The following is a 15,138-nucleotide window of genomic DNA, read 5'->3' on the forward strand; positions in this document are numbered from 1 at the left end:
CTCTCATCACCAAAAAGCAACAAAGCACTGGAAGATAGGACTTTAAGAGAACGGGGCCCAAAGAATTTCTGCATTATGGTAAATATTCTTTTGTAATCTTTGTGCTAAGAGTGAGAAGCCCCCTTCGTTTTCAGGCCAGACCGGCTGAAACCTACACCCACCTTCTCTGGGTCTGGGGGGGGGTCTCCACCTGTGACCTCACCTTTCCTGTGGTAAAAGGTCAGGCAAACTAAACCTCATGCGATGGTTTCAGTTAGCAAATGATCTCCTTGTTGACAGCACTTCCAGAGACCTGGCTTCGCAGCTCCAAGGAAGAAAACTATGGTGCAGAGTAACACCCCGGGGAGAAGCAGGAGGGCACGGCAGAAAGAGCACAGATCACGGCGTTATTCAAACCCTCACGGTCAATCCAGATGGTTAAATTCCCCATACCTCCCCACATTACCCAACACAGCAGCCTCCTTTAGGTCCTTCACAGAGCGGATCACTATGTAAAATAATCACATTCATGCGTTCGTCTGCTTGCTATTGTCTGTCTCCTTCCCACTAAATATAAACTCTGCCACAGCAGGGACTTCGTCTGTCTTTTTGCTATTGCATCCCCAGCGCCCTAGTAGTCCCCGCTCAGTATTTCTTGACTGAAGAAACGTGGAACAAAATATACAACTCTGGTTTTGGACTTACTATCCCTTGTCGACGTAATGTGTTTAAATATCTGGCTCTCTCTGTGGGTGCCCTGAGGTCAGAACCATGTCTTACTCACTTGTTTCCTCCCTGCCTGGCTGAAGAGCTGGCCAGTGGCAGGCACTCACTGACCTTAGGCAAGTTACATGATTCCTATCGATTCTTGGCTTTCTGTCTGTAAAATGGGACTAGGTTAACATCTATCTTAAATGAGATAACAAAATAGGTGAAGACATGGGGCATATTGTAGATAGTCAATAAATGCAAGTTTCTTTCCTTACTTCATGCTCATGTTTCAGAGTTTCCCATGTTTTATTTATATATGCATTATCACGTGTCCCCACGTGCTAGAGGGGGAGGCCGGGTCTCAAGGTAATGAAGCAGCTTTCTGTGGGTTAGACCACGGAGGGGTGATAACAGAACTAAAACCTTGGTCTGCTGACTCTAGGCTCAGCATCCTTTCCTCACCACCTCTAAGCACACCAGTAATCAATGTGGTCTGCATAAAACCACAGCCTGGACTGAGGGAGCTAAGACTTCTTACTTTGAAATGGGTAAATATCCAGGGCTTCATGAATTCTTTAGCATCAAAAAGCTCTTCATAAGGCAGGTTTGTGAAGAGTCATTCATTGCTGGATGCTAAATCTAGGGGAAACTGTGAGAGGGGGCAGGACATCTGCATGGTTTTCAAAGTGTCTCCCCACAGACTGCTTATTAGCGCAAGGGAAAAAAACAGTAACGCTACAGCAGAGAAACTGGGTAACCCCTTGACTGAGGGGTCGAAATCAACATCAGCAATAAGGGGCAGATGGATATCATGTGTCTCTGGATGTGATGCCCTGAGAAGGACACGATGTCACATATGTCATTTTGGCCAGGGAAGCATAACCTGAATCTAACCATGAGGAAGCATCAGAGAAACCCCAAGTGAGAAATGTGTGATTAAAAAGAGCAGAGGAGTACTGTCCTCTTCAAAAATGTTAATGTCATAAAAGACAAAGAAAGGCTATGGATGTATCCCAGATTAAAGGAAACTAAAGAGACAGGAGAACTATATAATACCTGGTCCTAGACTGAATTCTTTACAGGAGGGTAAAAAATGCTATAAAGAATACTATGAGGGGGAGTTCCCTGGTGGGCTAGTGGTTAGGATTCTGGGCTTTCACTGCTGTGGGCCGGGTTCAATCCCTGGTCAGGGAACTGAGATCCCACAACCCGTGCAGTGTGGCCAAAAAAAAAAGAGAATACTATGAGGTCAGAAATTAGAATACAGATGGTAGGTCAGATGAAAACACTACATCAATGTTAATTCTAAAGTTGGTAACTACATTGTGATTATTTATAAGGATATCCTTATTCTTTGGAAATACACGCCAAAGGATTTGGAGGTAAAGAAACATGATATATGCAACTCACTTCCCAATGATAAAACAAATGGAGTAAAATGTTAACAATAAGTGAATCTGTGTAAAGAGTACTGGGGTGTACTTTGTACTATTCTTATTTTTACAAGATTTCTATAGATTTGAAATTATTTCCAAATAAAAAGTTTAAAAGAAACAAGGTGGCCTGTGAAAGTTTTACAGAATAAGAGTTCAAGGAGTATAGTTTTAGGATGTCATCTTAGTTTCAGCTATTTCTTACTTGCTTAGTATTAAGAGACAGAGCCTGGTAATGGGGCCCACCAACTAGCCAGTCAGAGCACTTTGGATTTGGCCCTTTGAAAGAGGCATAATTTTGATTGGGTTTTAGTTATAGGGTAAGAATGAGAACAGATCATTCTCACCAACAGAGCACACTTTCCATAAGATTTACAAGAATGTACTTCTTATCCGCTATTCAAACATCAACAGAGTCAAAATTCACCTCTAGGACGTTTATATCACATGTTGTTACTACTATTTATTTGTGTTTCCAGGAAATGCTTATATATTAGCAAATCTGAATTCATGAAGAAAATTTTAAATGCTCTTAAAAAATTACAGGAAAGAAGTTGAGGGAAAGATGGGGAGAGAAAAAAAGCAAAGAAAAAAATATTAACAAGGAATTAATATAAGACGAGCTGGGATTTGAAAACCATACCCTCTTCCTCTCCCAAAAGAGCAATCTGTTGCATCTTCACATGGAGGTAGACCTAAAAAGAGCACCTGCCTTCCAAAGATTAGAAGAAACTGAATTTTGGCATCATAGCATTAGCTTGGAAATCCTCTAGATACAGAGTTTGAAAATTCAAGACCAGAGGCATATGGGAGCCACAGGAGAAGCTCAAAAGGCCTTAAAAACAGAGGACTGTGTACCACCAAGCATGGCCACGCATAGCCAGGGTCCTCTGTGATGCCAGCAAATGGCAGGTCTCTGGTATGCCCCACATTACACGTGCCATTAGCAACACAGAGACAAACACGATAAAAAGCCTGTGCTCAAGAATACACTGGAGTGGGGGGAGTCCTGGGCCAGAGAGTATCAGGCAGAGGTATATAATAAGGAGTAAGAGAGCAGAAGGGAAGGTGTAACCACAAGGGCCCAGCGGCCAAGATAAGGTTTCCCAGGGCAGGTGAAATGAGGCTGAAGCCCTGAAAGACGGGCGGGGGCTGCAGGCTCCGGTGCGAGTGGGGCAGGGAGGAGATGTGGAGAGGAGACTTGCAGAGGAGTGAGGGCAAAGGCGTGCCGGCAGAGGAGCCAGTCAGGGGCACCGCAGAGGGCAGAGCATGCACTGGACACTACAGTGTCCGCTCTGGTCGGCACGCAGGGTGGCGTGATGGAATGGCAAGAGGCAATGGCCTCGTGGGGTCTGAATTCAATCCTCAACATGACGGCTGGCCACTGGAGGACACTGAAGGAAAGCAACGTCATCTGACTTGTTTTTAATAAGATCACCCATGAAACAGTATGTGGGATGGAGTGGAAGGGAAAACTAGCTGATAAATACTCCTAGTCCAAAAAAACGTGCAGACACAACATACCACCAGAGAAAAACCAATAATTTTTTCACTGAGCTTCATTTAGACCAGATTTTTTTTTCTTTAATCCCTTTGGTCAGAATTAATATGAGATTCTCTTCTACTTCAGAGTTTGACGTGTTCACACAGAAATAACAACTGTATTTTTCCTCACAAACATTTCAGTTTTTGTTTTTTCACCAAATTCATTCTAAGTTTAAACCATGAATGAATTCCTATGAAGGAAGAGAATGATCAATGAAATTACATCATTTGTAATTCATTATTAGGAAAAAATAAAAATTAGTCAAAGTAAAATATTTCAGAAAACAAATGCTAATGTGCTTTTGTAGTAGCTGTTAGTCACAGCAGATCAATAGGCAGACCATATGCAGAAAAGATCTTTGAGGGAAACCAGACCTGAAAGTGAGAGACGAAACAGTCTTGTCTGTTCACGGAATTTGAGAAATTGATCATCTATACTCACAAGGCCTAAGACTCCCTTTGTCACTGAAACACTTGCAGCTTCTGGTCACGCTGACTCTGGGTCACCCACCAATGGACCTTTAAGATTCCTGCTTGCTCTCAGTAGTGTTTAAAAATTGTTAAGTTAATAGCGTGAATATAATAGATTCATCAGAATGAGAAAATGGCACATTGTGTGGCACACGATGCCTGACCTCCCGAGTGCTTTACCGATTTCCTGTTACCAAAATATAACACATGCTACGTAGCAGGTTCAAACTATTAGCATTAAAGTGACTGGTGTCAAGGAAGCGGGAAAAGGGAGCGTATGGTAGCTCCGTATAAAATTCAAGATTCTTGAAAACCCTGTCCTCCCCAGGGTACCCTGTATTTATGTGGAGCTGCAAATCGGAATGACACCAAAGGGCTATGACATTGAAGGATCCCTTGGGGGAGACCTCAGGTAAGGACTGAGGGGAAGCAGGCTCTAAACGGACCCTGGAAGACGAGGAAACATTTACCCTAAAGATATAAGGGAGGAAGTGGAACTAAGCAGCCCAGCACCTTCTGGTTCGTGGCTGCCTAAGCAGATAGATCCAATAAGTCTTCAGTGCTGTCCTGAAGGCCTGGAGCAAGTAGCCCAGTGGTTAAGAACAAAGGCTTTGGTGCCAAACAGACCTGGACTTGAGTCCAGTTCAACATGAGCAAGTGGCTTAACCTCTCTGAACCCCAACTTCCATAAACTTAAAGATGATGATGATCAACACCATCTTATAAGATCATTATGAGATGCAATGAAATACATGGATACATATGAAGTGCGCAGCATTGTTCCTGAAAAGCATCCCCTCAAATATTACCTATTATTATTATGATTGATCATTTGAGGCTTCAGGGTGCAAAAAGGAAAATACTAGGCTCACAGAATTAAAAGCCATAATGAACACTGGATGTGTGAAGAGGTGGGGGCAGGTCGTGGACAGGAGCAGGAAAGGGGTAAGAATTGCAACCTCTCCCAAGACATTGTTAAAAAATGTGCCTAATCATGGAAATACTGTGAACCATTATTTCTTTGTGTTGAGCAACAACTGATTTGAGACTGACACCCATAAAAACCTCTACATTTGCTTCCTCTTGTATTTTGCACTGTAGTTTCACAGCATTGTATCTGTTAGCTACGTAATAAAATCAAAGGTCTCTATAAAAATTAAGTCAAATGGATCAAAGGCCTAAATGTAAGAGCTAAAACTATAAAACTCTTGAAAGAAAACATGGGGGGGGACAATCAACTATACTTCAATAAAATTTTTTTTTAAAACAGGGGAAAAGCCTCATGGCATTTGATTTGGCAATGATTTCTGGGATATGACACCAAAAGCACAGGCAACAAAAACAAAAAATAGATAAATTGGACTACATCAAAATTTAAAACTTTTGAGCATCAAAGGACACTATCCACAGAGTGAAAAGGTAACCCACGAAGAGGGAGAAAATATTTGCAAATCATATACCTAATAAAGGGTTAATATCTAGACTATATCAAGAACTCCTACAATTCAAAAATAAAAAGCAAGCAACCCAATGAAAAAATGGGCAAAGAACTTCAATAGACATTTCTCCAAAGAAAATAGCCAAATGGCCAGTAAACACTTGAAAAGATGCTCAACCTCACTAATCACTGAGGAAATGCAACTCCAAATCAAAACCACAATGTGATACCACTTCACACTCATAACGATGGCTACTATAAAACACAAACAAACAAAAAGAAAATAACGAGTATCGCTGAGGATGTGAAGAAATTGGAACCCTTACGCATTGCTGGTAGGAACGTAAAATAGGGCAGCTACTATGGAAAACAGTAAGGCGATTCTTCAAAACAAACAAAAAGAATTATCATATGATCCAGCAATTCCATTTCTGGGTACATATCCAAAAGAATTGAAAGCAGGGTCTCAAAAAGATAGGTGTACACCCATGTTCATAGCAGCATTATTCACAGCAGCCAAGTGGTGGAAGCCTCCCAAATGTCCATCGACAGATGAATGCATAAACACAATGTGGTATATACACGCAACGGGATTATGAAGGAAATTCTGACACATCCTATAACGTGCATGAAGCTTGAAGACATTACACTAAGTGAAATAAGCCAGTCACAAAAAGACAAATACTGTAGGATTCCACTCACATGAAGTACCTAGTGTGGTCAAATTCAGAGACAGAAAGTAGAATGTGGTTGTCAGGGGCTGGGGGGAGGGGAAATGGAAAGTTATTGTTTAATGAATAGAGTTTCAGTTTTGGAGGATGAAAAAAAGTCCTGGAGATGTAAGGTAGTAATGGGTGCACAACAATGTCAATGTACTGAATGCCACTGAACTGCATAATTAAAAGTGATTTAAATGGTGTTTTCGGTGATGTATATTTTACCACAATTAAAAAAAAGTAAAAGATCACTACCACACCTATATCATCCTGTTGTATGCAGTCATCCTCGTGCTAGTAAAACTCAGTTTTATTCAGCTCTCTCCTCTCTTGTGATTATTAGACAGAGGCTTTGGAATAGTCATGGCACTCCTTGCATACCTGGCAGCTGAGAGATATTGACAGTCTAATTCTCTCAAAATAAGATAAGAACTTACAATTATTATGCACCAACTGTTTATGCTGCATAGTTCTACTTTAGGTATTACCACTTAAAAATTCTAGTAAATTGTTTAAAATCTAGACTTAAGTGCATAAAGGAAAAGAAACCATGTCTTCAATGGTGTGCTAACGTCACATTCACTTACTTAGGAATGTGATTTTCTTTCGTTGCCAAGACAGCAACAGTTGCTGTGGAAACCACACAAAAACAGGGATACTTAACTGAAACAAACTCCACTCACCTGCACAAAGATGCCCTTGCTCTTATATTCTTCATGGAGGCATCTAGAGAAGAAATCTACAAAAGCCTGGGAGGGGGTGGGAGTGAGAACACAAACACACATATTACATCAATCTGCCTGATCTGTAGCCATGGAAACAAAAATAATCAACTAACCATTTAACAGTATAGTTTCTAATCATTCTTTTCATTTCAAATGCAGAAGAGACCTTAAAAAAAAAACCTTCAAAACCTCAAGTTTTCTTTATCTGCCACTAAATTAAGTGTTCTCTTACCAAATATAATATCCAGATCAAATTCTGATTTAACTGGAAAAGGCTCTTATCTTTTCTTTTTTCAGAAAATGACTTTCCGAGAAGGAACGTCTTATTATATAACAAAGGATGCATTCCTCCTCCCCACTTGCCATTCAAACAGAAACACAGTATGAATTCTGTTCAAGTCTGTTCTATGGGGATTTTGTTGTCAGTAAAGAGAAGAAAAGAGCAAGCGTCCTCTTGGTCCTTTGGGATGGCAAGATCCAAGAAGTGTAGAGGTGAACGTGACAGCCCATCTTCTTCCAATAGAACGACTTTAAATCTATTTGTAAAATAGAATGTGCCATTTTTTTACAAAGGTGGACACAACCTCAGGCTTGAAATGCAAAGTATCAATGATGACTCTACTAAGGTCCTAGTTTGTGACAGTCTTGTGTCCGTGGAGCAGAACAGGCAAGAAGAAGTTGAAGTTCACCAGTCACTTCAAGAAACATGGTGTTCATTTTAAACATGCCTACTGCATGTTTCAGATATATAGAAAGCAAGCAGATTGCAGGGCTGGGGGCGGGCAGAGCCAGGCTTTTTCAAAATACAGTGCGTAGTCACTTTAAGTTTTTCCAGGGGACAAAGTGAAAAAGAGGGCAGGCATTTTGCTCTTTTCCTTTCCTGTCATATTGCAAGTTCTTATTGTGCATTTTATTTTGTTCATTTTCCCCTAAAAGCTTGTTTAATTTCAGCGTCCCAATGGTCATTTTTATTTCAGAGATGTATCCTATGCTTCAACAACATATTTGAAAATGATGCTACTGACCTGCAGGCAGTACAAAATGCATTCTAAATTACTGTCCTAGTAGTAACGTGAAGAGGTGAATGGTGATGTGGTATAAAATTATGGCATCTTACAGAGAGGTCTGGAAAATTCTTGTCTCACTCCAGAAGTGGCAATAAATATCTGTGAACTTTGAAGAATGTGGCAAAAACTCACACTCCCCCATCTATCTTGTGCATACTGTGTATCTATGTGCTGACTAGCTGCGATCCTTCTAAGCTCTGTGGACATGGCACTTAAGCTGTATGCTGAGTCATTCATGAATCAAATCCCCATTCTTAGACTCATTTATGTTATGTTCTGATCAGCTGAGCTAACTGGCCCAGACCAGCTCCCTGTTGGGAAGCACAAATACCAATTTTAAAACCAGTAAACTACTGGGAGAAAAAAAGCATCTGCAGATCTGAGATCTTGGTGCCTCATTTGTTGATACCAGTCAGTGTATCTCCAGCTCTGGCTCCTCTGAAACTAGTGTTGGCTATTTTCCTTTTCTTCTCCGTCCATTTGAAAACTGCTAAGGCTAGAACTTCAAGAAAGTTCCATGCCCATTTCTCAGACTGAAAAGTATTCGTTATTCTTCTTCTGACACAATTTACTAAAAAATTGTTCACCTTAGTTGCAGAGTACAAGGTCAACAGTGGAACTGGGTACATGCCACTGGCAGAGGAGATGTTCAGAATTGCCCCTTTAGATCTAAAAAGGAAGATGCAAGTAAACAGAATGAAATCATATATATAATTGTTTATAAATTACAGATCTAGATATCTAATTATTTGAAACAGAATATCCTGGCTGTTTTTCTAACACACATCTCTCCTTGCCTTTCATCAGCACGTGACATGCTTGGTCAGTGAAAGAGGCATAACTCAATCAAATAAAAATAGCTCTTCTTTGCAATTAGCTCATTTCTCAGTCTTAGTAATCAGGGGCATGACCAGATTAGATCTTCAGTCTCCTCCAGTTGATTTCTATTCTCTGAGGTCTTCTCTGGCCATAGCACCAAGAATTCTTACTCTTAAAAACACTCTCATACTCCTTGTATGCCTTTAATTTGGCATATCACCACATACTATCATGCTGTCATATTTAATCATTCTATGAGTATAAACATTCTTCTCCCTCAAAAAAACCATAAGCTTCTAGACCTCAGAGCCCTTATCTTACACTTTTCCTCAAAATACTCTGCACGGTCCTGAGCATGTAACAGGTACTTACACGAATGAATGGTTATGTCCTGCTCTCAGGCACTAAATGTAGAGTTGACTCTAAAATCATGTGACTCTACAGTTCATCAAACCATATTCTTTTGCCAAGAGGCAAAGCTCAATTTCTTCTGTAACTTTTAGCGACTAATGAAAGTTCAAAGTCAGAAAGTTACCAGGAATTACTCAGTCTACAAATAAATGAAAATTAGTTTGAGGAAAGCAATGCTGTAAAAACATACAAGTTGTCAGCAGTCGTATATGGCTTGCGTAAAGTGTGAGGTTAGGGTTTTAGGAATTTTAGACAGAATTAACAGCCAGCTTTTCCCCCTCAAATCCATTCTTCTCAGGGGGTTGGTCCCCTTATTCAGCTACTGCAATCTGCCCCACCTGCCTCCTGCCCTCTAGATGAGGTTCCTTTCCTTCAATTTAGTTTCTCATTATTCTTGGTCTGAATTTACTTCCTAAGGACTAATTTTTAAGTATTTTTTAAAAAGGACGATACAGACTGCTCTTCTACAAAATAATAAAAGAAACATGACTAAATGGCACCTAAGTTATTTTAGACAGAAATCTGAGAAGATATAATTCCCAAAGGTCACCCAGTCCATCTGCCAGCCTCTAGGCGAGATGCCACTTCAACCATCAAATGAAGTCTGGACCCTCCGCTTAATGAGTCACTGAAAACGAGCTGTTGTTTTTTGTTTCTGTTTTTGAACTGAAGTCCTTATTAGTAATAGTTATATACACTTTCCTAAGTGGCGAAATCCATTAACACGTTGGACATAGAAATCAAATCTCAAATTTTAAATTGTTATATTACGGTTTTGAAGAAAGTTGGAAATATTTAGTCAATGTATTAATTACACCATTCTTGTAGTTTTTGCTTGCCTCTCTCACACAGACAGAAAAGGCTTTTCTTTTTAAATATTAAGAGAGTAAGAATGCCTATCAGTAGTTAGAACCCAATAACTCTAAGGTAAAAACTGGTGAATTAGCAATGAGTATCTAGTAATTTCATTTTATCTATATTTGTGAGACATTCCTTTGATCGAAATGGGTTAAAAACCACCTTGGTTACTGAGACTTTTAATACGGTATTAATTTATGATATCTAAAATATCTTTTTTTTTTAATTTATTTATTTTGGCTGTGTTGGGTCTTCCTTGCTGTGCATGGGCTTTCTCTAATTGCGGTGAGCGGGGGCTACTCTTCGTTGTGATGCATGGGCTTCTCATTGTGGTGGCTTCTCTTGTTGCAGAGCACGGGCTCTAGGCCCATGGGCTTCAGTAGTTGTGGCACGTGGGCTCAGTAGTTGTGACTCGCAGGCTCTAGAGCACAGGCTCAGTAGTTGTGGCACACGGGCTTAGTTGCTCTGAGGCATGTGGGATCTTCCTGGACCAGGGCTCAAACCCATGTCCCCTGCATTGACAGGCAGATTCTTAACCACTGCGCCACCAGGGAAGTCCCGTAAAATATCTTTATCTTTTATAGGGTGTTAAAAATGTTCTCAAATTAGATCATAGTGATGATACACTCTGTGAATATACTAGAAACCATCAAATTATATGCTTTAAATAAGTAGATTTTATGATATGTGAAATATATCTCGATAAATCTATTAAAAAAGAGAAAGAGAAAGTGAAATATATTTATGATATACTGGAATGTGTCACCTTTAAGCTAAGGGCAGATCCCAATCAAGTAGAAGCTAAGAAAGCTATTGTATCTTCTGCAATACAATATGCTTTCTGAGAAGTAACCCCAAATCCTGACAAGTTGCACCCCATCCTGAGCCCCAAGCATCCTTGTAGGTTTAGGTAGTGCTTTATTTTAATGTTTTCTCATGTAACCAGGAATTGCTATGTCCTCACTCATTCACAGCAAGTGAAGAAAAGCCAATTTGAAGTAGTTGTAGAAGATGCTGTTTTTCACTGTAACCTATCACACTGCTGGTTTTATCAGCGGGATTATGGGCTGGATGATACTCAAATTGGCTGAGGTGGCTGCATGTGCCCTTGAACAAAAATCTTACATTCTTTATTTCCTTCCACACAAATGAAATACAATTTAAAAGTCTTCCAAAATTAAAGTTTAAATGTTATCAAAAACATTTTAAAAATTACATCTTGACCTCACCAAAACTGATTCCTAAAACTTCACTCACCAAAGCAATGATTTCAATACAGGAAAATTTATTTAAAGATAATAAAAACCTTGTTCCTGGTTGCAAAACTGATACAGACCAATAGTCAAATATGCTACAATTATGCAAGCACGTGCTTTGTTTACTCCTTGAGGCAAGTGAGATTTTTGTTTCTTAAATATTCTACCCTAATTTAAAATTTCTAGGGGGTAGAGTTAGTTTGAGTTAGTGAAAAGTCAGAATTGGAAGGTACTTTACTCAAAACACCATATTTGCACTCTAAGATGCATGGAAGCAAATCCAGCACCAACGAAGTATAAAGCGAGAAGGCACTAGAGCTAAGTAAACACTGAAAGGACAGCATTTATCACTGCACCAAAGTAACAGCAGAGAAAACACCCCTTCCACAAAAACACTGCTACGAAGAAGGTTTGTCTCCCAAAAGCCTTCCCCCCCACACACACACACACGACAGCATAAAAGTCTCTCTCTCTCTCTCCAAGGATAATGATATTCGACTTAGTTTTGTCTGAATCACAAATAACACACTTGTAGAGCTGTCTCAATCCCTGTACTGTATACAGTATCTATTCTTTACATAGAGATGGAGATGAACATTTGGGACCACGAGGCACAAAGGACTCGCCTTTAAAATCAACTACTTTGTCTAGCGCTAATCCCCCATCTAAGCAGAATTAGTGACGTCAAACCAGTTTCCATGGCACAGCCAGACTCATGACAACTCTGTTATATGAAGCAGAAGGACAAAATGGGCTGCGCTTAATTGCACACAGAAACAAACATAAAACCAAATCCTGGTTAACCTCTCATTTTCTGGGGACTTGGGGAACAATTCTAAGACAGGAAGGTACATTGAGAATATTTGCTGAAGTTCCATAATGAAGACTCATGATTCTCATATTTCAGCACATTTCTAGTTTGCTATGACAAATATCCAAATAAACAAGTCAAGTAATATTTTCTGTGATACAACATTCTTAATTCATCAGGTTGCTTATTTGCTAACAGCCACACGATGGTGTCTCAGTGGTGTAAGTTATTGAGGATCTACTAGAATTAAAATACTGCAAAAAACAAAGCAGAAACCACTGCAGATAAGGAAGTACCTTTTCATCCAAAATTATTCTCTTCAATGACTAGCCCTCCCACAAGCGAGACATTAAACACACAAAACCCTATAAAATTCAGTAGCTTATATTTATAGCCTCCTATAGCTATGCTTTCTAGACTTCCCTCTGTCCTGTGAAATCCCCAATTAGAAAACTCTCCTTAATGATCACTCGGATAAAAAAAATTCCCAAGCCTCTTTTCTTCCTTACATGCCCCACTATTCTATCAGACTGTTGTAGTATCCTTGTGCACAGTTCTTACAAAAATACTACTGTCATAGAGGAAGTGACAGGTCTTCCATGAAGTAAGTCACTGATTTCTGCCTTCCTTGGGACCCTCTCATCACTGCTCCACACTGCAGGTGAGGGGGGGAAGACGGGGAGGCGTAAATGCTGCTGTGAAGCAATGGAACGCAGGGTCGGTCCTAATGTGGACTGCTTACTTGATACAGAGTGTGACTGCAGACAAGGGAGATTGTACAAAAGACTACATCCCAATTCTTCATATTTTCGCTTCTTATCAGGGAGCATATAAGTGTGCTCTTGGAGGGTCATTACTTTTTTTTTTTTTAAGCTTAAACATAACACAGAAATTGGTACAGACAGTTCTCTAACAGATTCTCAAAAAGACTGAGAAACATATCAAAACAGGGTTCCATGTCAGAAAAGAATCCTGGATCACGGAGGTCAGATATATAATTAGAAACAGCGATCCAAATACATTATACAAATATTGCTTTGTGGAAGAAAGTTTGCAAACATTTCCCACATGAAAGAGAACTGCCTGCCCTAAAACACCATAACATGTCATAATTCCACCTTAAGCAATACAGTATGAAAGGGGCTATTTTTAGCTTTTCCATGGTTGTTATGGCAACCACCTCCTGGCTCCAGCTGTACAAAATGTTTATAATTCCAGGGAAGTGGAAAGAGTAAGTTTCCTCTATAACGTAATTATGTACTTTTTACTTGTATGATAATAATACCTTAGTTTGATTATAGAGACTTGTTTAGTGATAGTCAGCTGGCCCTAGGCTATAGTTCTAGAGAGTTTGGAAAATCGCATACATCAGAAGTAGAATCAGTGAAAGGGGAAAAAACCCACAACAACAAAGAACCCTGCTGTTCCTCAATGGAGATATGAAACCTACGTATGGTAACCAACGATAGTTATGCCATTTGGGGATGGTGTAAAGGGCAGGCTATAAACAAATCACTTGTAATACGTAAGTAAGAATGCTTTCAGGTGATCTGTGAACTCAGAGTCTTTCTTTCTTCTTGGGCACACAGCTAATGACATTTCTGGCCTCCCTTGCAGTTAGCTGTAGCCTGTGACTGAGTTCTAGACAACGGGATGAGGGCAGAAGTGAGGGACACCACTTTTAGGCCTGGCCCATGAAACCACCCATAAAATCATCCTTCCTCTCTCTTCCCTCATCTGCTGGCTGCATGCAGATGTTTCTGCAGAGAACCACAAGGCCCAAGAGAAGAGTGGACCACCTTCACCCCAGATGGAAGGAGCCTGAGATCCCTGGATGACTGGGTAGAGCAGAGCCCCGATCGCTGATCCACACCAGACTGTGACGTGAGGGGAAAATCAACCTTTAGAGTGTTAAGCCACTGAGATTCTGGGGTGGTCTGTTATAGCAGTTGGCCTGCCTTGACTAATATAACAAGTAACTCCTTTAACTCAAGCAGACATAGCTGTTCCTTCTCCTATCCAAAAGTACCGATTTATAAAACCCACTTACATTTCTGACTAGTTCTTAGCAGGTGCCACAACCACCCCTGTGACATCAGTTTCAATACCTAGCCTATGATGGCTTTCCACCAGATCATTTCGCACCCCCCATGTAAAATCAATTTGATTTCTTAAAGGCAAGGATCCAATTCATCTTCTGTGATAAACTTTGCTCAGTGAATGCCTGTTGAAACAGATGGATCCTTTCCTTTGCATTCTTTGTCTTTATCTAAGGCTCCAGCTACAACTGTGATCGTGGCTGCTAGGTCTACAGAGAGAGGTGTGAGCACCTTGTGTCTGTATCATTTACTAACTAATTATGTAGCCTCATGGCACTCAGTTTCTTTGGATATCACTTTTTATGTCAAATGAGGTGGGGGTTGGTCTCAATTAATTTTCAAGTACTGAAATTCTCTGACTCTTTGAATCTAATTCTTCCTGGTCATAACCAGTATCTCTTTTGATATGATTTTTACCAACATACTTAAAAATTCCTTTTACAGTACCTCTGTGGTATATAAATTTCTTCTTTAATGGATGGAATGCACTAACCTGAATTAATACTGTGTCACTTGCAGATATCCAAACTAGAATTAAGATGATGACCCAAACTTCATCCCTCTTGAGTTCTACGCTGTCTGCCCTAATTCTCTGTAATCTTCTAGGATTCTGGTCTGGTTTGACCACCATCACTTCCATACCTGACCATCAGGGGCACACTCCCACTGTAGCCATCAGTAAGTAGTTTAAAGGTTTTAAAGGGGAATTTTACTAAAATAAAGCAATTAAAATACACAAAACCACATGTAAAATGCATTACAAAGAAAGAGCCTTGCTACAAAGTAGCTGCGAAACAAA

The 15,138-nt window shown here is 40.0% G+C and overlaps 1 protein-coding gene across 1 annotated transcript in view; it reads right to left on the bottom strand.

Annotated features, from left to right (window-relative positions):
- Window positions 1-15,138, bottom strand: part of HSD17B12 (hydroxysteroid 17-beta dehydrogenase 12) — a 166,712-nt gene that overhangs the window by 12,467 nt on the left and 139,107 nt on the right. The window contains exons 8-9 of the mRNA XM_030864638.2: window positions 8,673-8,754; window positions 6,977-7,042 (exon numbers count right to left, since the gene is read on the bottom strand). Of these exons, the coding sequence (XP_030720498.1) occupies window positions 6,977-7,042; window positions 8,673-8,754 (148 nt within the window). The remainder of the gene's footprint in view (window positions 1-6,976; window positions 7,043-8,672; window positions 8,755-15,138) is intronic.

Source organism: Globicephala melas, chromosome 8 (genome assembly GCF_963455315.2).
Source record: "Globicephala melas chromosome 8, mGloMel1.2, whole genome shotgun sequence".
NCBI classification, from domain to species: Eukaryota; Metazoa; Chordata; class Mammalia; order Artiodactyla; family Delphinidae; genus Globicephala; species Globicephala melas.